This window comes from Ursus americanus, chromosome 23, assembly GCF_024610735.1.
Source record: "Ursus americanus isolate L20-20 chromosome 23, mUrsAme1.1.p, whole genome shotgun sequence".
Lineage (NCBI taxonomy): Eukaryota > Metazoa > Chordata > Mammalia > Carnivora > Ursidae > Ursus > Ursus americanus.
This window is the reverse complement of record NC_142149.1, coordinates 23,635,713-23,663,106: the sequence shown is the minus strand read 5'-3', so window position 1 is coordinate 23,663,106 and position 27,394 is coordinate 23,635,713. Positions and strand designations below refer to the sequence as shown.

General features: G+C 49.6%; 2 protein-coding genes across 2 annotated transcripts; one reads left to right on the top strand and one right to left on the bottom strand.

The window, feature by feature from the left end:
- The first annotated feature begins 1,092 nt into the window (after positions 1-1,092).
- SNF8 (SNF8 subunit of ESCRT-II) lies at positions 1,093-9,483 on the top strand. Its single transcript, XM_045813731.2, has 8 exons — positions 1,093-1,251; positions 1,617-1,667; positions 4,226-4,364; positions 5,260-5,364; positions 5,993-6,065; positions 7,187-7,328; positions 8,170-8,244; positions 9,259-9,483. The coding sequence occupies exons 1-8, from the start codon at positions 1,198-1,200 to the stop codon at positions 9,394-9,396; spliced, it is 777 nt and encodes a 258-aa protein (XP_045669687.1). The 5' UTR covers positions 1,093-1,197; the 3' UTR covers positions 9,397-9,483.
- Positions 9,484-10,818: 1,335 nt separating this feature from the next.
- Positions 10,819-25,594, bottom strand: UBE2Z (ubiquitin conjugating enzyme E2 Z). The gene is made up of 7 exons (XM_045813730.2): positions 25,170-25,594; positions 23,135-23,207; positions 21,041-21,228; positions 18,585-18,696; positions 16,201-16,313; positions 15,167-15,257; positions 10,819-12,888 (listed from the first exon to the last, which is right to left on the bottom strand). The coding sequence occupies exons 1-7, from the start codon at positions 25,484-25,486 to the stop codon at positions 12,718-12,720; spliced, it is 1,065 nt and encodes a 354-aa protein (XP_045669686.1). The 5' UTR covers positions 25,487-25,594; the 3' UTR covers positions 10,819-12,717.
- Positions 25,595-27,394: the final 1,800 nt, after the last annotated feature.

The following is a 27,394-nucleotide window of genomic DNA, read 5'->3' as shown; positions in this document are numbered from 1 at the left end:
TTGCATTATTTCTAGGTTGCATTGCCATGGCTGACTTAAGTCTAGGTTGTCACTAATTTTTCATTTTCTTCCTTTCTTTCTCCCTTTCTTTCTTCCTTCCTTTTTTCTTTCTCTCTCTTTCCTTCCTTTTTTTTTTTTTTTTTTAAAGATTTTATTTATTTGACAGAGAGAAGGAGAGAGCACAAGTAGGGCGAGTGGCAGAGGGAAAGGGAGGAGCAGGCTCCCTGCTGAGCAGGGAGCCCCAATCAGGGCTTAATCCCAGGACCCCGAGATCATGACCTGAGCCGAAAGCAGACACTTAACAGAATGAGCCACCCAGGTGCCCCATTTGTCACTAATTTTTCTAAAACAAGAATTTGATCTTGTTACTTCCTGTTACTTCAGAATCCTTCATTAGCTCCTTTGTTAGGCTCAACGCTCTAGAGAGCACCTATGGAGCTTTCTAAACACACAGATGGCTGATGCCACTCCAAATCTGGTGAATAACAATCATAGCTGATGTTTACTTATATGTCAGGCATTGTCCAAAATGCTTTGTTACAGATTTTCTCACTTCATTCTCACAACAACTTCATGAGTAGATGCTACTCTGTACCAACTGTGGACACCAGAACACAAGAGATTCAGGACTTTGCCTGAAGTTACTGGACCATATGCAGTGGAAGTGAGCAATGCAGCCAGGCTTTCTAATTCCAGAGTCCAAGTTCTTAACTGTAAGGTCTGCGCTGGTCAGAATCTCTGCGTGTGACTCCAACAGGTAGGCTCCATTATAGCAGATGGGCGGTGTTTCATGCTCAATTTGGAAGCTTCGGGGCCGACTCAGCGCCTGGCCCATAGTAGGCGGCCGCGAGCGCTGGCTGGGAGCCGGAGGCTGGGTGGAGGCGGGCGGCAGCCGAGCTAACACGCGAGGGTCGGAGGGGCCCACGTGGGTGGGGAGCGCGCCGCCGACAAAGAGGCCGCGGCTCCGCGTCCACGCTCGCCGGTCCTCCCCGCCGCGGGGCTTTGCCGGGCTTCTCCCAACCCGACCACCAGGGGAAGGCGGGGCCATTCTGCCCCGCGGCAGGAAGTCGGCGCTTAGCTTCCGGCGCGCGGAGATGACGTGAGGCCCGCGCTTCCGCGTTGGGAGCCGGCGGCGGATCCCGGGACGCGGAGACCCGGGGTCCCGGCAGCGGGGCGGCCCCCGGGCCCAGGGCGGGGATGCATCGCCGCGGGGTGGGAGCCGGCGCCATCGCCAAGAAGAAGCTTGCCGAGGTGAGGGAAAGAAGGCCGACCCACAGCCATCCCCGACCCGAGAGAGACTGAAAGTCTCGGAGCAGAGAGCTCTGTACCCTCAATTCACCCCCCATCAGAATCTAACACGGGCTCCTCGGGTGCCGGGGAACTGAGTTTCTTCAGCTTCCGGTGGATTGGAACGTCGGCAGCCCCAGATCCACCAGCCCTTTCTCCCGCGTTCCCAACTACGACTACAGACGAGCCGTCTGTTTTACTTCCTCCTCCCTCTCCCTAAGAAAAACCATTTAAGAGAGACCCTCCTCTTTTCATAGTTCATCGGACGCAGTACAAGTGGGAGCCCCCAGCGCCCACTCTCAACTCACGCTGGTCTCTTTGTCTGACAGGCCAAGTATAAGGAGCGAGGCACTGTCTTGGCTGAGGACCAGCTGGCCCAGGTGAGTCGGTTGGAGGGCTCCAGGCAGGAAGGGAGTCCTGACAAGGCTGGACAGGACACCTTTGATGTAAACTAGATTGTTTGGATTGAACTAAAAATAGGGTATTTGGCAAATTTCGATTTCTGGGCTGCTCAGATCTTTCACTGGACTTGCCAATAACACTGATAGCCGACATCTTTGAGTCATTACAGGCTTATATCATCCCAGGCACGTGTCCATTTTCTTTACATACACTATCTTGTTCATCCTGATGATCCTACCAGGACGGAACTCTATTCTTCCCAGTTTAGAATTGAGGACATTCAGGTGGTTTATCCAAGATTACATGGGTAGTAGGTGGTAGAGCTGTTTGGGGGCTTTCACTTGAAGTGCCTACGAATAACATAAAAATACTGCTTAACCTGTGTGGCCCATCACACCACCAGAAATGTGTCAGTGATGGGGTGCGGTGCTGCGGTTTCCTTTTCTATATGTACGTACGTGTCCTGAGTTTACTCAGTTCCTGGGACTGGTAAAGAAGAGGAGGGAACAGTTAAGCAAGGAAATGGATCCTTGTACTGAGGAAAGATAGTAGACACAGGCTGTGCTCTTCAAAAGCTCCCACTTAGGGGCACCTGGGTGGCTCAGTTGGTTAAGTGTCTGAGTCTTGGTTTTGGGTCAGGTTGTGTTGTGGTGGTGGGATTGAGCCCAGCAGTGGGCTCCTCGCTCAGTGGGGAGTGTGCTTGAGATTCTCTCTCCTTCTCCCTGTGCCCTTTCCGCTTGTGCTCTCTCTCTCCCCTCTCTCTAAAATAAATATTTATTAAAAAAAAAAAAAAAGAAACGAAAGCCCCCACTCGTAGGGGAGATGACATACAGGAATCAACTGGAAATGGTGATTACAATGTGTAAATTTATGATACGTAGCAAACGAGGAGATGTTGGGCCAGGAGTGGTTACTCTTGGTGGGTAGAACATAGGCTTTGTTAATTAGGGAAAGAGAAGGAATACTACAAATAAGTCAGAAAATCCCCAAACCATTTGTATTTAGTTTGGACTATAATCTGGTAGACCCACCCCTCCCTTTGGATTCTTTATTTGGAGTTGATTCCCAAGAAGGTCCATGACTGAAAGATTCAACAGTCACTGCACACCTAATTCATAGCAGGCTTCCATTTTCTGTTTTGTAGCCTTTCTGTCAGTGGCTTAAGATTTATTTCTTTCTGAATGCCGCATTCCCTCATTTTTAAGGCAAAATGGATTCTGGGGTGCACATTCAATCTAATAACAGTTTCGAAAAAGTCCCACATTAGATGTGCATGCTGATTGTTAGATGCATTCTGACTTTAGAACAGGAACGTGTGGGGGAAAAATGTATGTTTTATTTTTTATTTTTATTTTTTAAAGATTTTATTTTTTTAAAGATTTATTTTAGAGAGAAAAAAGAGAGCGAGCGAGCATGGGTTGGAGGGGGCAGAGGGAGAGGTAGAGTCTTAAGCAGACTCCAAGGTGAGCACAGAGCCTGAGGTGGGACTTGATCTCAGGACCCTGAGATCACGATCTGAGCAGAAACCAAGAGTGGGGGATTAACTGATGGCACCCCTCAGGCGCCCCAAAGATTTTATTTTTGGTTTTTTTAAAGACTTATTTATTTATTTGAGAAAGATAGAGTGAGTGTGTGCAGAGGGAGAGGGGATGCATACTCCTCACTGAGCACAAAGCCCGTTGTGGTGCTCAATCTCAGCGACCCTGCGAGCATGACCTGAGCTGAAACCAAGAGTAGGACACTTAACCTACTGAGCCACCCAGCCGCCCCCAAAGATTTTATTTTTACATAATCTCTATACCCAACATGGGGCTCAAACTCAAAACCCCGAGATCAAGAGTGGCACACTCTACCACCAGCTGAACCAGCCAGGTGCCCCCAAAATGTATGTTTTAGAATTGAGGAAACATTATGGCATCCCAATCCAGCGGACAACAGAACCACGAAGAAAAGTTAGGGATAAAAAGAGAGGGAACAATAGGGGTGCCTGGGTGGTTCAGTTGGTTGGGTGTCCGACTCTTGGTTTTGGCTCGGATCGTGATCTCATTGAGCCCACAGTTGGGCTGCACGCTCAGTGGAGAGTCCGCCTGAAGAGCTCTCGCTCTGCTCCCCCCCCCCCCCCCCGGTGTGTGCACGTGTGCATGTTCTCACTCTCTCAGATAGATAAAAATCTTTTTAAAAAAAGATTTATTTATCTATTAGAGAGAGAGAAAGAGCATAAGCAGAGGGAGGGGCAGAGGGAGAAGCAGGCTCCCCCCTGAGCAAGGAGCCCGATGTGGGGCTCGATCCCAGGACCCTGGGATCATGACCTGAGCTGAAGGCAGACGCTTAACCGACTGAGCCACTCAGGCGTCCCGACAAATACATCTTTAAAAAAACCCCAAAAAGCAAAGGGAACAAGAAACAGCATAATGGTAGGCCTGGAGAGGATAGGTTATTCCAGCCTTTGCCCTGCCACTGGGCCAGGAACTTATTTTTGGCATCGGACTGTCACTTGGCTGGGCTGCCCCTAACCTCCCCCTGGTCCACCTTACAGATGTCAAAGCAGTTGGACATGTTCAAGAGCAACCTGGAAGAATTTGCCAGCAAGCACAAGCAGGAGATCCGGAAGAATCCCGAGTTCCGGGTGCAGTTCCAGGACATGTGTGCCACCATTGGGGTGGACCCTCTGGCCTGTAAGGAGCTGTCTGCAGGGCTGTGGCGTTCTCTTAGGGCTCTGGAGGGGCAGAAGCTCATCTGGCTGTCATCATTATGGCTAGGGCATCTTCCAGAAGGCCCTTCTAGAAGGGCCTGCAGGGAGAGCGAGAGGCCGTTGTCTCTAGGGAGTGCCTAGCAGGATGGCTAAGTGCTCAATGTGGTGGGGAAGCTGGAGATTGCTGGCGTGCAGGCTAGTAGCCAGGGTACGGGCCTTCCCGTGAGTGACCTACAGTGGAGTTTCTGAATGGCTGTTTTTTCCCTTTATTAAAAAGATAATTTTGTTTTGATGAAAGTAGCATGTCATCATGGAGTCGGTCAATAAAGGAGAAAAAAGAAAAAGAGAAAGTGTAAGTCTCCTGACGCTGTCCCATGGTTGCTGAGAAATATTAACAGTCTAAGATACTTTTCTGGACACCTTCATCCTATTTATAAACTTTTTTTTTAATATCTTGGATTATGCTATAATTACTCTGTAACCTGCCTTTTTTTACTCAATAAACTGTTGTCTTCAGTGGATTTTTGAATGCCAGGTCTGCATATTCTTTCTCTCAGCCTTGTCTAGCTCCTAGGTCCCATTATATTTCACTGGATAATTTGGGAAAGGAAAACTCATTTTTATAATGTGCTGAGCCAGAATCAGCCAAATAGAAATGCCTTTTAGATTGCCTGCCCTTTACAACTGTCAGAGCCTGGTTTTTGGGAGGAATTTCCAAGATGTTCAACTGTCTTGAGGATCCTGAGTAGTAAATGGAGCCCAAGGATTTAGGCTAGGCAGGGAAGGCTTCCCATGGAGTGATGTTTTAATCTAGCTTTGAAAGAAAAGAAAGGAAAGAAACCAACGTATAACCTGGGTTTTGTTTTTCTGTCTTTCAGCCGGAAAAGGATTTTGGTCCGAGATGCTAGGCGTGGGGGATTTCTATTATGAGCTGGGTGTCCAGATCATCGAAGTGTGCCTGGCCTTGAAGCACCGGAATGGAGGTGAGGCTGGCTTGGTCTTGCGTGCTGGGCTTTGGGCTTCTTGGAGGGAGAAACCCTTGAAAAGTCGTCTTTTCCATCCTACAGTCTGCGGGCCTGTAAGATCTTGAGAAGCTGTTAGGTCTTCAGAGCATCTTAGCGGCTTCATGTGGTTGAATCTCCGGCAGGTCTCCATGGCCAGGGGTAAATGGAATTACCTGAATGATTGTCTGTCTTCCCTGGAGACCTTTGCCCGGGAAGCTCTTAGCCTCTGGTTATGACAGAAAAGAATAGGGAGGGAGGAAATAGGCCTTTCCCCGATACACCACACGTCTGGGTTATGATTTTATCATTAGTAACTGTGTGTCCTGGCACTTCGGGGTGAGGTGATGCCAAGTTTCTGGGCTCCCCAAAACGTGACCTAAAAATGGCCCCAGTGGTGTCATCTTAAGCACTTCGAATGGTCTGTGTTGAAGTTAAAGAAAACTTAAAACCAGTTATAAATCATTGACCGTAAGTAGATAGGGCCTTGATGTTAAGAGAGCCTTTATAGTTTTTCAGAGATGATGTTGCCTCTGTTTTTTATATTTTTGGCTTGGTTTGGCTTAGCCATGAGGGTCATCGTCCATCTGCTTTCCTTCCGCTCCCATAGGTCTGATCACTCTGGAGGAGCTGCATCAGCAGGTGTTGAAAGGAAGGGGCAAATTCGCACAGGACGTCAGCCAGTAGGTCTTGCCTTCCAACCCCTTGGAGTATAGAAAGGTCTTTAAAAATCAGATGGAAATCTTTTCTCTTTACTGCTCGCACGTATAGGCTACGTTTGGGATCATTTTTGTTCCTCTTTATGATCAGAAAACATGTTTTTTAGAAAACTGAAAATACAGGGATATAAAGAACCAAAACCACCCATGATTTCTCAACTGAGAGATTGCAACTGTTGACATTTTGGTGTATTTTCTGGGAAGCATTTTTTTTTCATGTGTACATAGGTATTGTTACTATTTTTTTTTTTTTTTAACATACCTGGGGTTTATACCCTTGAGGTTATTTGAGATCAAGGAGACTAGGGCGCACTGAGAAAGGCTGGGGAACGGAGTGGGAGTCAGAAGATGGGGTACAAATTGATCTGGTTCACCAGCCTCTGTGTGTGACTTCAATTTGAGAAAAGGTTAAAAAGAAAGGCTGTCAGTATGTGGGCTGGGTATATGGTCTACACATTGTCTTGTGGGTTTTCTTTTTCCCTAATTCAAGTTAGTTGTTAACCGGAAACCAGACAATCCGGCGGGACTGGGCCTGACTTCCCAAAGGGCCGTCATCAGCGGGGTTGCCCTCTGTGAAATGGATCAGCGTTCTCTGTTTCGCCACAGTTCACGCTGCTCCCCGTTGTCTCTTGCATTCAGCTCATTCAGTCACATTCTCTGATGGGCTCCCGGGGGCAGATTTTTTTAAAGATTTTATTTACTTATTTATTAGTGAGAGAACACAAGCAGGGCCAGGGGCAGAGGGAAAAGCAGGCTCCCCACTGGGCAGGGAGCCCGACGCGGGACTCCATCCCAGGACTCTGGGATCATGACCTGGGCCGCAGGCAGACGCCTGACCACTGAACCACCCAGGCGCCCCCCGGGGGCAGATTTTGGGCCCCTGTCCGGGTCGGAATGGTTCGCTGTGCGGAGAGCCCCCTCCCTGTCCCGTCTCCCGTGTCCGCCCCCCGCCGGTGCCCCCCCGGCCCCGCCTTCTCACTGACCTCACTGACCGCTGCGCAGCCTGTCGAGTCTTCTGTCAGGGTGTCCCCGCCGGGCCGGCTCTGGTGCGCCCGCGGCCTTTAAGCAGCTCTTCCTCACCTCAGAGACGACCTGCTCAGGGCCATCAAGAAACTGAAGGCGCTCGGCAGCGGCTTCGGCATCATCCCCGTGGGCGGCACCTACCTCATTCAGTCCGTGCCGGCGGAGCTCAACATGGATCACACGGTGGTGCTGCAGCTGGCCGAGGTACCGGCCGCCTGCCGCGGGGAGGGCGGGGGACGCGTGTGCGTGCGTGCGTGTGCGTGCGTGCGTGGGGGGGCAGTCTGGGAGGCACTTGGGGAGGAGCTCGCACCGCGGTCTCTGGCGGAGACTGTCCGGCGGACGCACCAGTCAGACCTGCGCTTGTTGAGAAGACGTTTATTGAGCAGCTACAGTGCGAAGCACCGGGCCGGGCTGTGGGCGGGGAGAGCGAGGGGCCCCGAGAGTCCCTGCCCCCGGGGAGCTTACAGGCTAGTGGCGCAGACACACGTGCAGACGGCGAACTGCGTGCTCTCGGGGTCTCCGTCATGCTGCTTTCTGTACGGATTCCTCAAAGCGAAGGTTCCATCTTGCTTGCCATCCCGTTCCTCAGCATGCCTTAAGGATATCCCCTCTTCCCCAAGTCCTTGTCCTGGATCGAGGGAAGACGTGTCCAGTTTTCCTACTCTGATCATGTAGAACAAAGCTAAATAAGGAGGGGCTTTTGTTACTGGGGAACGGGTACGGTGAGGCAGGGAATTGCCACCATTTCTTCCAGTCCGTTAATTATTCTGAAACTTGTCATGTTCTGAAGTTCTCTGAGAAAGTCTAAATTAATATTTTCCTACCAGGGACCCGACTTTTTGAGATTGAACCTGCCTCCCCCCCCCCCGCCACCCTGAAAGTCTTTTCTCTATTTGCTGGGACTTCTGAACGTTCTTTTTCTGTGCTCTTAGGCTTCCAGGGCAGTTCTTCCTCCGGGCTGGGTCAGTCCGTTGTTGCTGGGCAGACGCTGGGTTCTTGGGGAAAGCCCACTGTTAACTGACTCCCCCATTCCTCCTTCCTTCAGAAAAATGGCTATGTGACTGTCAGTGATATCAAGGCCAGTCTTAAATGGGAGACCGAGCGCGCGCGGCAAGTGCTGGTACGTGAATTTTGGAATGGCCCAGAAAAGATGGGCCCCAGAGGGGTGGAGATGGGTGGATAGATGGCACACCGGCAGAAAGTTCAGCCTTGTTCTGCTGGCCTCTTGCCTTGAAGGCTGCTGTCACCACGGAGAAGCAACGCCCGCATTCCTGTGAAGGTGCCACTGAGGTCCAACTCAGAGGCAGGCTTCTGACTTTGCTGTAGGCAAGCCACCAATACCGCCTCTCTCTCCTGACCCGTAGAGCCTGGTCAGACAGTTCATACAGTTTGTATTGGAAGGAACACTGTTCATACAGAGTGCAGGGAATTGTTACCTACTTAATTACATATCCATAATTATATACTATTATACTGTATATTATATAGTTAGTGTTTTATATATACAAATTTCATAGTACTAATGAGAGGTTGATGTGAAGGAGTAGCAGGAGAACATAACCCTGGCTTTTAATACCTTCTTCCATATCCAGGTAATTAAAACTAGAGACTTAATTTCTTCTGGAAAGTACGGTAACATGAACATCTATTTAATGCTACTGGGCATAACCAGCCCGTCTTGAGCATATTTCCAGCTGTAGGAATTGCAAGTCCGTTCTAAATAGAGCCCTTCCATTAATTTCTCCAGAAAGGTTTACCCACAGGGTAACTGAAATGTAATTACAACAGTGGTCTCCATTTTGCTTCAGGGAAATGGGATCAGGGATTTGCTTAGGGCCACAGGGCGGACGTTTCCGTAGCCCTTTGTTCCTCCTACAGCAGCCCACTCTACTTGTCTTTACTGTCTTTCCCAGCAGCACAGGTTAAGTGATTTGGTGGCAGTTTTTTGCACCTCAGGCAAAGGTCAGGGCCAAACAGAACCTGGAATTGCAGTCTGGTTGTGTAAATATGTGAAGGCACTCGTGTAGATTTAGTTTGAAAACCCCACTGAAGCCAAAATAGGTTTGGGGGTTGTTTGTCCACCCTACAGGAACTGCTGTTTTCATAACTGACTCTTTCTGCCTTTTCCCTCCAGGAACACCTGCTGAAGGAAGGGCTGGCCTGGCTGGACCTGCAGGCCCCAGGGGAGGCCCACTACTGGCTGCCGGCTCTCTTCACTGACCTCTACTCCCAGGAGATTACAGCTGAGGAGGCCAGAGAAGCCCTCCCCTGACTCTGGGAGTGCGGAAGGGGCCCCAGCAGCAGGCAGGGAGAGGAGGGCGGAACTGCTGGTGAATAAAACCTGAATAACTTTTTTTTTTAAGAAAAAGTTCCAAGTTTTTTCTTTCCTCAATATTCACCCATTATTTTATTTGTTTTAAAGTGCCTTCACATTGCATCTTTATTGGAGAAAACCTCATTTATCCAGTAAGGATAACCTGAGTAACACAGAACAGTGAGCGCGTACGAAACGACCTGCATGGGTCATCTACAAGTTCACGGTAGAGCTGGGTCTAGAACGGAGGCGGCCTGTCTCCTGGCTAGACAGTCTAGTCTCTTTGTAGCCCTGGGACGTAAATTATAGCTGTTAATTCAAACCTTGTCCTTATAAAAATGTTTATCTCAAACGAGCAGACCCTAACGGACCAGTAATAGCCACTCATCCAGTCTCCTCCAGCTTCCTCTAGAGCTTCCGGGTTCTGACAGGCTTGGCTGAGTGTGAAGGAAGTAGAGGTCAAAGTTAAATGGTGGTTAGAGGAAAGAAACAATGGAACCTAGGGGAATCAACCAACAGCGGACATAGTATAGTCCTCGGGTTCCGAACTAGCTCTCCCTCCTGTGCTGATCCCTAGGTCCCTCCAGCCTTAGTGGTGAGAAGGGCATCATTTGATGAACACCTACCTACCCTGTGCTACCTCCTAAACACACTTGATCCTCACAGCCCCTTTCACTGGTTAAGTAGGTCTTCATGTCTCAGGTGAGGAACTGAAGTAATTCACCAGGGGGCCACCAGCTTAAGAAGCAAATCAAAGAGCCAGAGCCTAAGTCCACTCATGTGCGGGCTTTCACTTTGCTGTATCACAGCTTTGCAGGACACAGGCTGGCTGGATATTGTGGGCTGTCTTCCTATACACATGGTCAGCCAAGAGGAAAAGCCTCTCGCCAGAAAGCCAGAGCCCTTCTTTAGCAAGTAGGGAAGGAAGGTGGTTGCACGAGGCTGTCCTGGTGGTCTGAGTGCTGAATTCCTAAGAGCTGGTTTAGTACCAGAGATCGAAAACCCAGTGGGGTTTGGATTATCCATTACTTAAACCGCGCTTTCCTTACCCAGAGATTCAGTCTAGACTGGCCTGTCCGTGGAGGAGCCATGCTCCCTTCCCAGTTTGTGAAGGAGGAGTTCTTTAGAAGTAACTGAGGCCAAGATGGCATTCCTCTCCTTGACTGCCAGAGGTGAAAAGGCCCTTCTACTTCTAGTTGGCGGGAAACTCATCCCCGGCAGCCCTGCTTCCACCCACGTCCTGTAACTGGGGTTTCCAGCCTTCAGACAACGCATCGAGCACCTTCTCCCTGACAGCTTCAGACCTAGGTGAGAGGTGTGGTTGTTGAGAGGATCCCAGTCTCCTTTGACACAAACCCTCCCACACCCATAGTCGCTTCCTCCTTCTGCCAAAACAAACTTTATTGCACCAAAAAGAAAAAAAAAAAAAAACTTCATTTATGTACAGTCAGATATAAAGACATCTCTTTTGACTCCTGTGCATATATTTCCTCAACTCAAGATTAGGGCATAAAAGTCAGGCTGGTATGCCAGACATGCTCTGCCCATGGCAGGGCCAAGGAGAGGATTGTCACTTGAAAGTGGGAACACTTAAATGGATGACAGACAACCACTGGACCAACAGACCAAGGGCATTCTTCTAAGCCCTGTACTTGCTCTGAGAATGGAAGAGGGAAATTGGAAGCAGGGTCCCTTTTTGAGTCTCCTTGTTAAGAGACCCAGCCTTAGGTATCCGAGATAAACTTCCGTTCCCCAAGCCCACTTCCTGTCCAGTTTCTTTGCTTCCTGCCCTCCCAAGTTGGACACTCTCCTTTGTGCCCAACCCCTTCCGAACTCCCCCCGGGAAGTCCCACGACCCACGGGCAGAGGCCTCCACAGCAGCGGGCAGGGCAGGCACAAGTTATCCTCTCCCGTACACGTGGCTGGATACTGACTGAGGCCCTGCGTCACATGGATCACCAACACCCCACTGGGAGCCATAACAGTAAGAATCTGGAAAGTATGGGGAGAACACACCAAAAAGGGGAAGGCTGGATTCCCTCAGTGCCCAGTACCACAGGGCGCCTAAAGCACATTTTTCTGAGCCAACCAGCTAAAGGATCACTGCAGCTAGATACAGATAGAGAAGCAACACAGCCAGGCAAATGCCCATCAGAGCCAGTGACAGAGCAGCTGGGAGGAAGGGGAGGGGGAGAGGCAAGAGAAGCGGAGGAGCCCAGAGTCCCAGCCCCAGCCCCTCTGCCATTGGCGACCCTTGCTCCCCACAAGTTCCTGGGCATTGAAGTGGGGGGAGGGTGGTGGAGGGGACTAGAGGCCGGGGTGAAAATACACATGGACAGCCAAACAAAACACAACAGGACTAGCATCAGTCTCCCCACTGCACCCCGCCCCCGGAGAAATACCCTCCTTGTGGCTAGCATTTATGAACATCTGTAAGAGACTATTCTATGTAGTGGCTCTTATCCCCCCCCACACAGCAGCTGGCTGTATTGGGAACTTTTCAAATCAGTGATTGCGGGAACAAAATCAGCTGCTCATGGTGCCTGTGCAGGCTTTACCAGGACCTTGGTTCAGTCCGTCACATCTACCTTCTGTCTTAAATCTAGAAATGGGCGAGGGAATGGGGGGGCAGAGGAGAAAGGTGCTCAGGTGCTAGGTAAAGCTTACTGGTCAGCAGCCTAGACTCCACCACTGTTCCTTCTCTTTGGTCTGTCTAGAACAGTGACTATAAATTAGGAAAAACAAAATTATGCTGGCCCATGGGAAGTAATGGGAGAAGAGAGGCAGGGAGGAAAAGGGCATTGGGAAGCCCTGCTTCAAGACTGAAGACAGACAGACAACCACCCAGACTGCTTAAGTGTCACAGACAGCCCCCCACCCAAAGCTCCCTTCCAGATATCCCCATCAATCATTTGGGCACACTCCCTCTTGGAATTACAGTTTCTGTCTCCCACCTACCCCCAAGGAGCTGGCCCTGTGGAGAGGTGTGTCGGTTGGTTGGTTTTTGTCAGAGGCCCTCGCCCTAGGTGCTCCTGCATAGGTACCTTGGCCCCTGCTATGGGATGAACACAACCCCAGATGCTCGAGAGCCAGGGAGGTCAGATCGGGAACAGCCTCCCCACTCCCACACCCTGGGATCCGAGCTTGCTTGGTTCTTGCCATCTTGCAGGATGACGTCACGTTTGGAGGGAGATACACAGTGCCTCTCCATCCCTGGGGTGGGGGGGAAGGGACTTTGCTGGGACTCTTGAGTGGGGGGAGGGGAGAAGGGAGCAGGGTCTAAACCCTCAGGCTCCCATGCAGGTCTGTCTCTGTCCCAGACGAACTGCTATCAGAGTCCATTTCGGCGTTCTCGTTATGGAGCCTCTCCAGCACTTTCTGACGAATCAGTCCCAGGCGCATCAAGAGGGACTGGTAGTCAAAGTGGCCACGCTTCTCTCCAAAAGGGTCCTGTGGGGGAAAGGAGACAAGCGGGATGGAAGATTCGAGTCTGGGTCGCTCACCCTAGAGAGAGCAGCTTCGGGCCCATGTTGGACACACGCTCAACTTCTGAGTCGGGAGTAGAGGAGGGTAGAGCACTGACAGTTCCCAACAGCAGACAGCATACCCTCTGTTTAGGGAAATTATGGCACGTTAACCACCCAGACAGGTCGGGCCTGGGCCAACACTAAAATGTGTCTTCGTTCCCTGGAAGCAAGCCACTACGCAGAAGAGGGTCACAGTAAAGGTGAGACAGGCAAGAAGCAGAAATTCAAGACCAGAGCTGTGATCATTATGTGTGCCTGTGTTTTCAATTAACTTCATAAAAACCACATAAGGGAAATAGCATCCTTCTTTCCCTATATTCAAAAAGGAAAATTTGCTTTTCCAACATCACAGGCGAGTCTGGAACTCGGGAATTCTGACTTCCAGATACATACCCGTACACTCTTCCAGAGAGACCTGTCACCCCCTTCCTGTCCGTTTTGTGGGTGTCCGTTTTGTGGTATCACTCCAGAGCCACCAGCCTTGATCCTTGTTGTTCTAGATCAAAGATCTCCCAACGTTTTGTAGAAAGGGGTTAACTGTCCTTAAAGTCTCAAAAACAAGGAAGGCTGGAGTGGAGGGTGTAAACACAAGGGACGTAAAATGCTCCGTAAAATGCTCCACAGAGAATCTGGCAGCAAAGCAGCGCACGGCCAGGGTTTAGCCAAGTGGAGACCTCTTTTCTTGAGTCACAGTAAGGTACACGATTTTTCCCTCTCACGTTCTGCTTCTCCCACATCAACTCCTTCCACACTGCTGCGCACACGTCACCCTCATGATCAGGGACCGGTGAACACACCGTCACTGTGGCTACAGCCCACACTTCTCACTGCCGAGGGCTCCAGTCCCCAAAGGCTGGACTCCACACTTCGTCCGGAGCTATCCATTTTTCACATCTTCCTTTTTTCATCCTTGGCTCCATTTCCACCCACTTCCCTCCTCCCTAGACGCTGCTCTTCCCTTTCCTTCTCTCATCACGAGTTATTTTTCCTCCACAGAGTGAATACTGGAAATGCTTTTGAATACCAGCAATGAGACTTCCTCATGGGGAACGTACCATGGCAGGCATCACCTACGATGGACTCTGAACAAGTTAACGCTGAGCTGGCCTTGCCCTCTGAGGTTTTTTGTTTTTGTTTTGTTTTTTATTTTTTAAAAAGTAATCTCTACACCCAATGTGGGGCTCATACTTCCAACCCTGGGATCAACAGTCACAGGCTCCTCTGACGGAGCCTGCCAGGCGCCCCGCCCTTTGAGTCTTCGTGTGGCAGATGGGTGGGAAGTCCTTGAAGGAAGGACAGGGGAACTACCATTTCTAAGCAGCAGCTGAAGAGAGAAGACATTTACTCCTACTGCTGCTGGTGGGGCCCGGGTGGGGAAGCAGCTCAGGAAGAGCTGGAGAGAACTTTAAGTGGCCTCAGTCATTCATCCAAGTCAGCACGATTCTAAGCAAGACCACCAGTAAATGACCCAAAAGACACAAGAACTGGTCCTCAGGACAAGAGGAGTCTCACCCTCTTACCAACCAGGTCTTTTATATTTGAGCCCATTTACAATTTGGTTTAGTAAGACTCTCTCTCTCTCTTTTTTTTAAAGTAGGCTCCATGCCCAATGTGGGGCCTGAACTCACGACCCCGAAATCAAGAGTCACATGCTCTACTGACTGAGCCAGCCAGGTGCCCCAAGAATCTCCTCTTTAAAACAAGCCTAAATCCTGCATTCCTATTAAAAGTGGAAGCACGTTTCTCCAGTGGAGGCAGAGAGTAATTAAACAACTGCACACTGTCTTTGTAACAGGAATCTTTCAACATACAACACCACATACCCAACGTTTCCCTAGCCTCGTTCTCTCAGCACCCCTCTGAGCTAGGGACGGAACTCCATAGAGCACTCACCCTTATCATCACTAAGATTCTGAGAGAGCTGAATGTTCTTGGTTTGAAAAGACTACTAACAAGGGAAGGCATTCCAGGCTAGAAAGCAGGACGGTTCAGCCTCTACTCATGAGCATCTAGTCTATGGCAAGACTGAGAAACAGCTCCACATGAGTTAGCAAGTCGCTCTCCTCTCTGGGCCGCAGCGACCTCAATGAACCAAGTTCCTCTTGGCTCTGAATTCTCTGAGAGATGCAGCTGCTATCCTTGGTGGCGGGTTTACGTGGTCTGCTGCGAAGCCTCTGGAGTCAGGGCAGGGGCTGCATTACCTGCATAGTCTGGCCTTGAAGGTGTAGGCGATCTTTGCAAGCCACCTCATAGAAGTCATAATACTCCAGGAAGGACTTCTCCATCACCCCTCTGGAAAACAAGCAGAGAAACTTAAGTTAGGAACGTGGTGGGGAAGGAACCATCCCTTCACCATCTAACCTTACTGCCAAATTAGGATTCCCAAGCCCAGATTCAGTATCTCACAAAGACCCCGTTTTTTGTTTTAGATTTCAGAGAGAGAGGAGAGAGAGGAGAGAGAGAAAGAGAGAGAGAGCGTGCACGAGCACGAGGGGCAGAGGGAGAGAGAATCTCAAGCAGACTCTATGCTGAGTGTGGAGCCCGACGGGGGGCTTGATCATGACCTGAGCTGAACCCAAGAGTCAGACGCTCAACTGACTGGGTCACCCAGGTGTCCCGCCCCCCCTCACAAAGATCTTTCAATGGAAAAAGGGAAAAGGAACAGCTGACGGCCCAAGGCTGATTTCTCTTATACCTTAGGGATTATTAAAGGAGGGTGACTATTAATACTGATCATTCGAATCTAACTTCAACTCATGACTCAATCTCATTTGTTTTCCACAGGCCATCCCTAATCCCAAACCTAACTCAAAATTCTTCCGGAAGCTTGTTTCAATAACTCTGACTTTGTTCATCTAGTTTGAACACTTACAAATAAACTCGAACATGGAGAGACGGGTTCCTTATGAAGGGCTCTACACCTCATTTGGCTGTAGATCAAATAAGGATCTTCAACAGGTCCAGGCCCTCATCAAACTGGGGGCTCCCTAAGGGTATGGACTCTATCTTTCCCATCAGGCTTGGCACTCTCCTAGAGCACAGCAGCTCTCTCAGCTTCCTCCTGAGTGACCCCCACCCACCACTCTTTGAAAGCACGAACCATAACTTTCATTTTTCTGTATCTCCCCTGGTGCCCAACAGTGGATTCCGCCTCAAAGGTTCTTAAAGGTATGAACCAGCCAAGTCTGCAACAGGAGCAACAAGTGCCAAGTGGGAGCTCTTGGCGCACACATACCGTAAGGGCTCAGGGCAGGGACACTTTCCTTCCATCATGTCACAGACCGCCACTCTGATGGTCTCATGCCGGATACATTCATTGTAATTTTTGCTGTCTCCTGGATGTCTCTCCTGTAATGCAACCGACACCAGAGTGTCCAAATACAAAATTTAGGGAAAGAGAAAAGTCAACAGGAAGAGACTTCAGGATTAATATGGGGTATGTGAACCAAGTAAACAAACCTAGAAGATCCCTCTCCGACTACGGCAGATACATGCAGTGCAACTGAGTGTTTATTTTTGAGATCATTCACCTCCCCCCACGCGTGCCAATACCCCTCCTCTGTTACAGGTCACTCAACCTGGAAGCAGCAAACCAGACCCATCAAATTCTCCTAAGGCTGAAATGAGGGGCCTCTGAGGTAAAGATTGGTTGGGAAAGAACCAAATGTTAAGAATGGTGGTGGGATAAAAGGTAAATCTGACATTACAGAGTCTCAGTAAAAAAACCCCGTAACTATCTGGATGCTTCCCAGCTAACTCCTTTCTGTGTCTGCAGGGTTCCACCATCACTGAAATCAAGTACCACGAATGTGTCCGCAGTAGAACTTGAAGTTTCCAAAAGAAAACTCCGACACTGATTGAGAAAGCCAATACGAAAGTGTGGGCATAAACGGAAGGGAGAACAGTCTTCCATCCTTTAACTCCTCCTTTACGCTTCAAGGCTCCTCCGATCACCAAGCTGGGCACCAGAACCCTGGCCTCTGATTAAAACACATCATGAACAGAAAAGACGTACACACCTTCCGTCTACTACCGTGGTTTCCAAAAGGCACCACAGCGAGATCACAGGGGTGCTGTGGGGTACGTTAAAGTTTTTGAAGAAAACCACAGCACTGACCACCTGTCAAACACCACGTGTACTACTAGCTTGGGCTCAGTGGGTCCATTCTGACGTTAAACTGCATTATATTCCTTTCGATGACATGTTATCTTTGTGAAGCTGGATTGTCAATCACTACTTTCATAAATACCAAGTAGCAGAGGAAAACAGTGGGGAAGAGAACTGAGGGTGGTGGATCCGATCGGATTCCAAGATCTTCAAAGCTGTGTGGTGCCCAACCAGTGTACCCTTCCTGTCATGAAGCCATTTTAGTTATTGAAGGAAGAAGTGAGTTGTCTGGATCTAACTGCTTAAGAAACCAAACAGCGGGGCACTTCCTTCTGCCTGGGGAGCTGTAAAAAAGCCACCTAGATACCAGGGGCTGTGAACCAATAATGTTTGGGGAGTATTAAGAATAAAAGTCACATCTCTTGAATTTCCAAAGAAAAGACCTTAAAATCAGCTCCTTGGTTAGCCAATGACGTCCTTTTCCATTTCTACCTAATCTCAAAATCAAATACACTATTTGTTTGGAAAGGTGGTTTTGGGAGTAACTTTTGTTCACTCTTAAAGGGTATTTCCCATTGTTCCGGTCTATAAAAGAACCATCAATGTTAGCATTATCTCAAATAGTTTAAAAATTAGTTAAACTGTTTTAATCACCTAGACAGAATTATTACCTTTGGGGATTATCACTGGACTCTTTCCCTGTACTTCTGAGTAATCCTGGCAGCCATTCTGGAGCAATGGAAAAACTCTCAGCTCCAGGGAAAATATTGGGTTCTCCAATTATCTATGTATCTCTGTGAAAGTTAATTAACCTCTCCGTGTCACCATTACCTCATCTGAAAATGGGGATAACATTTACCCCAAGTTAGTAATCTCTGCGCCCAACGTGGAGCTCGAACTCATGACCCCAAGACCAAGAGCTGCCCGCTCTTCCAACTGAGCCAGCCAGGTGCCCTGACCTTGAGTTAGCGTAAAGGTTAAATGTGATATTATATATATGAAAATTTGGCAGCGGCTGGCATATAGTCTACCCCTGGAAAACGCAACTCCCCGCTTCTCTTTGGCAGCCTGACTAAAATATTCTTGTCCTACTAGCTAATGGCTAGGTCCTCTGGCTCTTCAGCCAATAGTACTTTGTAACTAACTCCAGAAGAGCACCTGGCGGAGCAGCCCGTCTCTACAGTTAGTACCTTAAGGGGAAACTGGGAGAATGGACACACAGAGAAGAACCCACCGGTTGTGGCAACAGCCTTTTCCCAAAAGCAGGCTTAAAATGAATTTCCAGATGACTCCACTGATTCCCACCTTGTAGATTAACCCAAGTCAAATGAAAATAACCTGACAGTGTTATTGTCACTTACATTAAAAAAAAATCATTTTCAAGGAGCACACATACCAGCTCCTTTTCTCTCCTATGGTGACATTAAACACACAAACAGGACCCTTAAGCACACCCCTCAGAGCTCTTCAAACTCAGTATTCCACTCCCCAGCTGGTCCCCCTGGCCTTACCTGCTCAAAGCCAGGCTCATTGTGATAGGGGTTCTCAGTCATGAGGGACTGGATGGAGATGAGCACAGAGGAGATGCTCTGGGCTGGGCTCCAGGCGGGGCCAGTCCACGTCCTGCAAAACACAGCAGAGGGCGGGAAGAGGGTGAGGCCAAGTGCCTCGGTGAAGCCACCACAGAGAGACGAGTGCACCAGCACCCTGGGGCCTGGCAGCACCCGCTCAGTGAGTCAACGTTTCTCTTTCACTATTAATGCTCTGGAATTTCCCAGCCTGTCTCACCCTCATTCACCAGAAATCAGTCAACTGCCTAATCCTCTTATCAAGTAGGACAAAAGAAAAGAGGGTAACGCAAGCAAGACGACTTTGAAGGGATTTTCATTGGCCTAGGAAAGCAACAGTAGCCAGGGAAGGTTCCATTCATCACAATGGAAGAAAAAGGTAAGAAAACAGCACCAAAGGCAGTCTAAGTGTTAACCTCTGTGGATCCCGGAGCTTACTTATTTACGGGGTGGGGGTGGGGGGTGAAGGAGTTAGTGAGGAGAAGCTGAGCAAAGGGGCGCAGGGGGGCCTGAAGCCATCTGGTTAGAGGCCATGTGGTGGGGCTGATGACCAGGGATCCTGCTCTGTATCCAGCCCCCAAAGAGTGTCCGATTCTCTGAAGACTACACAACTCTGCCAAAGGACAGGAAGGGAGTAAGGGTCAGACCCATGGAAGGTCTGAGATAATATATGGAAACCATGCTGAATAAAAGAGAAGCCCCCAAATTGCTCCTCTCTTCCATCTACCTGACCAAGTCCTGCGAGGAGGAGCGCAGCCTGGACATTAATGACATTTCTTTTTAGTTCAATTCATTGAAGAGATGGCACCTGATCTGGAAGCTGAACACAACCCAAGCCAGCACGGGCTTGCTCAAGCTCACAGGCCAATTCCCTTTCCCTGCTAAACTCGAGGAAAGCCCAGTCAGGCAAGCTCATTCTCCTCAAGGCCTGCTCTTCTAGCCTCTCGGCCTGCTCCCCTCAGCTCTGCTCCTCCAGGAACACCAGACCCTGCGCTAAGACTTCCCATATTCCGGGAGGCGAGCCAATGAGGTACATTTTCATTACTTTTTTTTTGTCAGTAAGGAAGCCCCAATCTTTTTTTCTAGGTAGGGAGGAAAGGGCTGAGGCTGACAGAGGGAACAGTCAACGGAGAACACATGGGAATTTTCTACCCTGTGATTCCTTGCAGTCAAAATTCAATTTCAGGGTAGCTTCTCCTTTTCCACCCAACATGATTCTGCCCCTTTGACCCCACCTTCTTACTTCCCCTGGTTCAACTTTGAGCTGATGTTTATTTAAAACAGTTTTATACTGGCCTCATGGAGAACCTAGAGCAAAAACACTGTGGCGCACAACTGTCATGCGGAAACAACAGCAGAGTTTCCTCGCCGCTGTGGGCTAGATATACCGCTGCCCTGCCAGCAGAGACAGATACCCTAACGACATCAAGGACCTCTGTAAGGACAAACTCCTTTGAAGGACTTCCTCCCTGCCATCATCACAGAACATAACCCTGGATCGGAGAGAGTAAAAAAATAAATAAATAAATCAAATCACGTCTCCAGGTTGGGTCAGCTGCGTCTTCCCCCCGCATACTCGGAAACGTGCCGGACAAGAAAGAAAACAGCGCCACCAGTTTGGATGACTTTCCCAACTTCAACCTGCACTTGGTTCTCCGCCCCGGGGAAATTCAGACCACACGAACAAGACCAATCCAGAAGACGTGAGAAGACGTTTCCATTCTGAATTTTTAACCCCCAAAGGCACGTGAAAGGGAACGAATGAGAACCACATGAAACAACATCTCAGTAGCACCCAGAAACAAAATGTACTTGAAACTCATGTTTCTTATCTGATGTGATTTCCAACCTTAGACATTTTTCATTCAGTTGTTAAAATATCATAATCATCTTCATCATCACCACCGCCTCCAAAGCCACTCATTGAGAGACTCAGAAACGAGACACCCACAGTCTTAAATGGCACCGATCTGCAGCCTTTCTCAACCTGTTCGGGAGAGAATTAAGTCCTGATGCCTTAAGGGAGTGGTTCCCCAGCTGCAGTGTGCGCCAGAAGTCACCCCGAGGGCTTGTGAAACACAGATTGCTGGGCCCCAGCCCTAGAGTTTCTGATACAGGAAGTCTAGGGTGGAACCCCGGAATCTGCGGGGCTACAAGCTCCTGGGTGCTGCTGCTCTGGGAGAATCACTTCACTAAGGCAGCCAGTGTAGGTCATAAATGAACTTCTCTCTTTTGCACCTAGAATGGTACGAGTCGTGTACCATCTTGGGGAGAATTGAGGAAACAGTCACTCCAATCGTGTTCTGTGGTTCAGATGAGGAACCCTGGTTGATAAAGGCTGGCCTACAGCAATTATTTGCTAACAACCAACTTGGCCACTTAGAAGAGTCTCCTCTTACCCTAGAATACTCAAGCAGACTTTCCCATTGCGGTAGAAGTTGGGGTTAAACCTCACTGTGTTATTGCCCGTTGTCATCAGTTTGACCCGAGGTGGGTGGATGGGATAGTCGGGCGGACACCGAAACACGAACAGGAAGAAACCCCCTTCATAAGGAGTGTCAAATGGGCCTGTGATCAATGCATGAATCTGCAAAATAAAACCCCATCTCAAAATCGTGAGGTGATGTCCCATCCCAACCCCTCCTGGCTTCCACGTGCTACCCACACCAGCAGCAGGACCGTCAGCGGGCATCCATATTCCACACCCTCACCATGCAGGCTGAGCGGCCCGTACTCACTCATACTGCTACATGCGTTTGGAATTTTAAGAAATCCCATTACGGTGGAGCGGCATCTTACTTGGGGGTTACATTCTAAAGTGAGAGCTCAAGGTGAAAATTGATTCCGGTCAAAAATCACCCTTGAGTGTCCCTTAAAACTCCACGACAGCATGATTTTTGTTTAGACTTCTCTCACCAGTGTTATATGTAACAAATCTAGATGGAACACCACTGTGCAAATTAATATATGCACCTATAAAATATTATCCTAGCATGCTTCATTTTAAGAAACGAGTATGTATTTTTCCTGAGCACGTCAGCTGGGATGTGCGTAGGTTAAACATGCGTGTGATGCGAGCCACCCTCTGCTTAAGTGGCACAAAGGGGACGGAAGATGAACGGAAAAGAGCAAAGGGACTGGAGGCCGCGGCACCAGGAAGAGTGCAGAGCTGCGGGTTGTGATGGAGGCCTGGGCTGTCTGCTGCCTCCGCAGAGGACAGACCTACCGCGGAGGATGTGGCTCAGGCCGCATCCAGCTGTGTCAGAGACAGAAAGAAAAAAGGGGAAAACTCAGGGCCCATTTGGAGCCTTGAAACCATCCTTAGAAATTTCCCCAACACTGTTGGTCAACTTAAAAAGAAAAAAAAAAAATCGGCAGCATTGAAAACAGAACGCTGAACTCTTTTCCTCCAGCCACGATTACTGAACAAGCTTTCCCTTCCTGAAAAGAGGAAAACCTGAACTGACTCCATTATATTTCTTCTCCTACAAAGGCTGCTAGGCACTTAGGTCTGCTCAGAATTTAAACAGCAAGACGAAAAAAGACCTGCAATCCAATGCCTCTTTGCCCTGGTGGCACCCTGGATTATCTTTTAGCCCTCAGTCATTTGGAAGAGCAAGCGCAAATGGCATCCACGGGACATCAATTCTGGGACCCCAGGGACTAGCATATTAACACTGATACTTGACTGAGGACAAGATGTCCCAGGAAAAACATTTCCAACCACATAAAAAGAAAAAATCAATTTACAGGGAAACCTACTTGAAACAAAATAGATATACCAACAATACACTGTCTGAACTTTTACTGTAAGAAATTTGAAACTATGGAGAGTTTTCATTTAAACAACATTAGATTTAGGAAATGAGATTTCTTCCCAACATCAGTTTAAGTGAAAATTCACTTCTGAGGGTAGAGTGCTCAATGACAGAGAGGCCTAGGTATCTAAGCCAGGGGAATTTCAGCTTCTCTGTTTGTGTGTGGAGGACAAGACAGGAATGGTCTTTGGGGTGGAGAGGATATTCAAAAGCAACCAGTAAGGATAGGAGCCTGAACAAGGCCCTTTAAGTATAAACTCTGTTCATTCAGGTTTGCCCCATCCTCAACTTTCTCTGCATTTGATTTACAGCACCATACTTAAGAATCAAGAGTGACAGGATGGGGGAAGAATTGATTGGGTAGTAAAATGAATAGGATGACTATAATTTTTTAGCCCAACTGGAGCATTTTTGAGAGTGAAAGAGTGCCCTAATAATAGTTAAGCTGGGACAAGAGGCATAAATGGGCATTTTCCAAGCCAACCAGGCCTACTGGCACACTTGTGCAAGGCTCTGCTGCACCTCACTGTGGGACCCTGGGCAAGCCACTTATTCTCTCGGGATCCTGATTTATTCATTTATGTAATCAGAGATGTGAGCTGGATAATCTTTTAGGCTCTTCCAACTTTCTGGGCCCCATTTCCCAATAACCCCCAACCCCCTCCAAGTACATACCTTAGTCATGTCAACAGTATCAGGTACAACGAACATTCCTGGAGGAGGCTCCTTATAAATGGACATGATATCCCTGTATAACACCAAGAGGAGGTGGGGAAGGGAGTGAGGGAGAGGAGAAAAAAGGGGAATCCCTTGAGCAGGACAGTTGTTATCACCTCAACGAGGCCAGGGTCTGAGAAAGTGGTGCTTGGTACCACAAATGTCTGCACTGTCTTGTTGGCTGAGAAATCTCAGCTGAGTACTTGTCAGGCAAGCAGAGAGCAAATTATTATCAAAAGGGCATTGTTTCCTCAGGGGGAGTGGGAAAAATCAGAGATCCCAATGGCATCAGATGTCACCCTGGAAAAGCCACATCCCATTTACTCTCTCTTCCTCCCACAGGGCAATTCATTCACTCCCCACCTCCGAGATTCCCAGGTACTATGACTGAATGCTAAATGAAGACTGCTCAGTAACTGGGAAGACATAATCAACTCCACTAAAAAAGTGAGTCCCATAAACCATGCAGAGGACCGTTGTTGGCAAGAGGATTCTACGAAGCAAGTGAAGCTAGCAAGGAGCAATAATGGTCTTCCTGCCCGGGGGCCCAACAGGGTACATCTCTTCAGACTGGAGGGTACCCTCTGAAATTGCTGAGAGTCTCACATCTGAAAGATGACATGCAGTGGCTACTACAGCTGAGAGGACCTGTAGGTTGTATCGAATAATCTAGAAGGCATCAGCTGTGAGTGAGGGTCTAGAGGACATTCTAGGTGGGAAGACTTGGTAGGGTACATCGGGACATAAAGTTCAAACAAGTGAGAGAGCAGAGGAAAGAAGTACTGGCAGAACTCAAAGACAAAAGTCAGTATTGGCGGACTGAAGTGGATGGAGGACAGGGGCAGAGGGGAGTGCTGAGGTTCTGAAGTTAGAGGTGGAGACCCTAATGAAGCTGGTGTCTATCTCAGGCACTGGGCCAGGTACTTTACACACAGTGTGCTGTTTAATTGTTATTACAACCTTGACAGGTAGGTAGAGACATCCGAAGGGACTTGGAGCCTTGGGGGGGGGGGTGTATGAGATTACCTAGATGAAGATGGCTGCAGTGGGGGGACAGAGGGAGAGGCAGAGACTGGTCATCAGGAAACAGGTTTCAGGATTAATAGCGGCTAAACAGCATTACTCTTTTCCTATGCGATAGGTACTATGCTAAGCATTTTTGCAGAAACATTATCTATTAAATGATAGTATCTAAGATCAGTCACCCAAGAAATAAGCACAGAAAGGACTTGGGCCTTTGTTCCTGTATTTCAATTAGGTATATCTGCTTCAGAAAAGTAAACCAGATGACTGAGAGGAAAAAATACAAGAAAGTCTCGAGTGGGATAATACAAGCCAGAGTGAGACTGGGGGGAGAAAGCCTGCATTCCTGGAACAGGTGTGAGAGTGGATAGCTTTAGGGTTCTGGAGAAGTGGTTCAAGGGGAGATTGCGGGTATGTGAAGGAAGCGATCTAGACTTGCGGAGAGGGTCTGAGGAGATGGGGAATAAAAAGAAAGCTTGGCCTCGACTCTGATGCCACGGAAAGCAAGCTCTATGTGTGTTACAAACGGGGCTCGGGAGGAGACGACGGGGGGGGGGGAATGGGTGGGGCCTCCGGGCAGCATCTAGCAAGGCTGGGGTGGGGAAGGGGGGAGAGAGGCGGCGCGGAAGGCGGGAGGGGTGTTGCTGAAGCGCGAAAGGGTCGGGTTTCGGGCGGGAGGTATGGGGGAGGGTGTCCGGTACCGAGACGGAGGGCTCAAGGGAGGTAGCCGAGGGGCGGGGTCGGACCTGGGCACGCGAGGAGGGGTTTGATGCGTGTGGAGCTGCGGGAGGGCGGGGGGAGAGGGGACTTGGATCGCGACGCTTCGGGCTGGCAAGACGTGGGCCTTGGAGCTGGGCCGCCGCGAGGGAAGCTCGGAAACAGCGGGCGGGGGGGGGTGTAATGGGAAAGGGGGGGCGGGGAAGGTCGAGCCCCGCAGCTCGGGGCTGGGGGAGGAAAAACCCCAGCTCACCGCTTGATCCGAAGTAGACACTGCGGCGCGGTTCGTTCGCCGTCCCAGTCGGAGCTGAGTGTGGGGTCCCAGTGGCTAAGCAGCGCGGCCCCGTGGGCAGCGGCCGAGGGCGGGAGCCCGGGCAGCGGAGCCAGGCCGCTCCCCGGCCCCCCGGCCCCGCCCGCTGCCGCCGCCGCCGCCCACACATCCGGCAGGAAAGGCGGCCCGAACCCGCTGCCGCTAACGCCAACAACACCGGCGACGCCGCTCGCCCCGGGGCCCGTCGCCCCGGCGCCCGCCGTCGCCGTCGCCGCCTCCTCAGTTGGACTCTCCGCCATCGCTGCTTCGCTTCCGGGACTGCTCGGCAGCACGTCCGCCGACCAGAGCGGCCGCTGCTCCCTCCCGCTCCCGCACCACCGAGAGCCGGGCCAGAGTGTCCCCACCCTCCGCTTCCACAGCCCGGGCGGCGCTGGCTCCGCCCACCCCCGCCCGACCAGCGAGAGGCGTTCTGCAAGAGCGTCCACCCACGGTCCTCCAGGGCGAGAGGGGGTGGGAACTAGCCGGCGGAGCCAGGGCCCCGGGCCTGCGCCGGCCCACGCTTTGCGGGAGGAGGCTCTGAAGCGTGCCGGGTCGCCGAGGTGCGGCGGAGAGCCCAGTGCGGTGCAATGTTTTATTTTCAAGTGTGGCAGGGAGATTATACCCCCACCCTTAACGAGAGAGACCCTCCTCAGTCGTGTCCACGGGATAGGATTGGGGCATCGAGCTTCTTTGGGGGAGGTTCTGAATAGATGAGTCGACTTGCTCAGGGCTCTTTCCTGTCTGAAAACCTCTAATTTATCCTTGCTTCCCGCACCGTCACCACGGAGGGCAGGCTGCCATTGCCCCCTGCCTGCAACAGGACCAAGAGGAAGGCATCAGAACCTGCGAGTGAAAAACGACCTCATTTTAGAGTTTATTCAATATACATTTATGAAGGGGCTACTAAATGCCAGGCACTGTTGCTAGGCGTTGCCATAGGGATAATGAAACAGACCTAGAGAAGCTTGGTAAAAGAAAGAAAATCAGGCCTCCTGACTCCAAGCTCAGTCTTTTCTTCCCACAAGTCCTTGAATATATAGGAATCAAGGGGCTGTGAGTTAAAATCCTGGGAGGATTCTTCAGGGCTTTCCTGGGATTTGTAAGGTGAAATGGCATACTATGGACCAAGAAAACCAGAAGCCTTCGAAAAAAGGTTTTCCCTTTTCTTTCTAGCAAGGACACAGGCTCATAATCTTGTCCGGAATCTCTTGGCTAGATGCATTTCAGAATTGAGAGGAATACTCCCAGTAAGGTCTGGGGCGGCTCCCGGTAACCAAACATTGGTATTTCGACAGCAAAGTGTAAGAATATTCATACTAATTTGGGTACATTTATGAATATTGATACTACGTCAAACAAATAACCTCACTCTGTGTTATATTTTGCTGCCCAAACTGGTTTTTTTTTTTTTTTTTTTTAAAAGATTTTATTTATTTTTTTTGACAGAGATAGAGACAGCCAGTGAGAGAGGGCACACAAGCAGGGGGAGTGGGAGAGGAAGAAGCAGGCTCCCAGCAGAGGAGCCTGATGTGGGGCTCGATCCCAGAACGCCGGGATCACGCCCTGAGCCCAAGGCAGACGCTTAACCGCTGTGCCACCCAGGCGCCCCCCAAACTGGTTTTTAGAAGAGAAGTCCAGTTTTCACTGCTTCCTGAATTTTCCAATAAGGGACCATGGACTTGAACAGGTAATAGCTAACACTTATTGAGGCTAAACATTTGTTTCTTTAGCTGACATTTATTGAGTGCTTAATATGTGCCAAGCACTTTGTAGACTTTGTCTTATTTATTCCTTTCAACAGCCTTATGAAGTAAGTACTATTATTAGTCCATTCTGACAGATGGAAAAACAGAGGCTTACAGAGGTTCCATCACTTAACCTGGGTCACACCGAAAGCAAGCAACGGATTTGGGGCTGTAAGCCAAATCTGACTCCAAAGAAAAAGTTCTAACCACTATGTGGTACTGTCACAGGCTGGAGCTCTCCCACACTTACCGAATTTTACTTCCTGTGGTCCTTTGCTACCTGTTGCTCCCAACCCCTATCCCCCCACCCCCCTTTCTCAGGGCTCTTGAGCATGTACTGTCTGTGAATCCAGCAGAGGGCCTGGTACAGCTTAGGTACTTAACATGAAATGCAATGAATCAACATGATGTTTTATATAGATT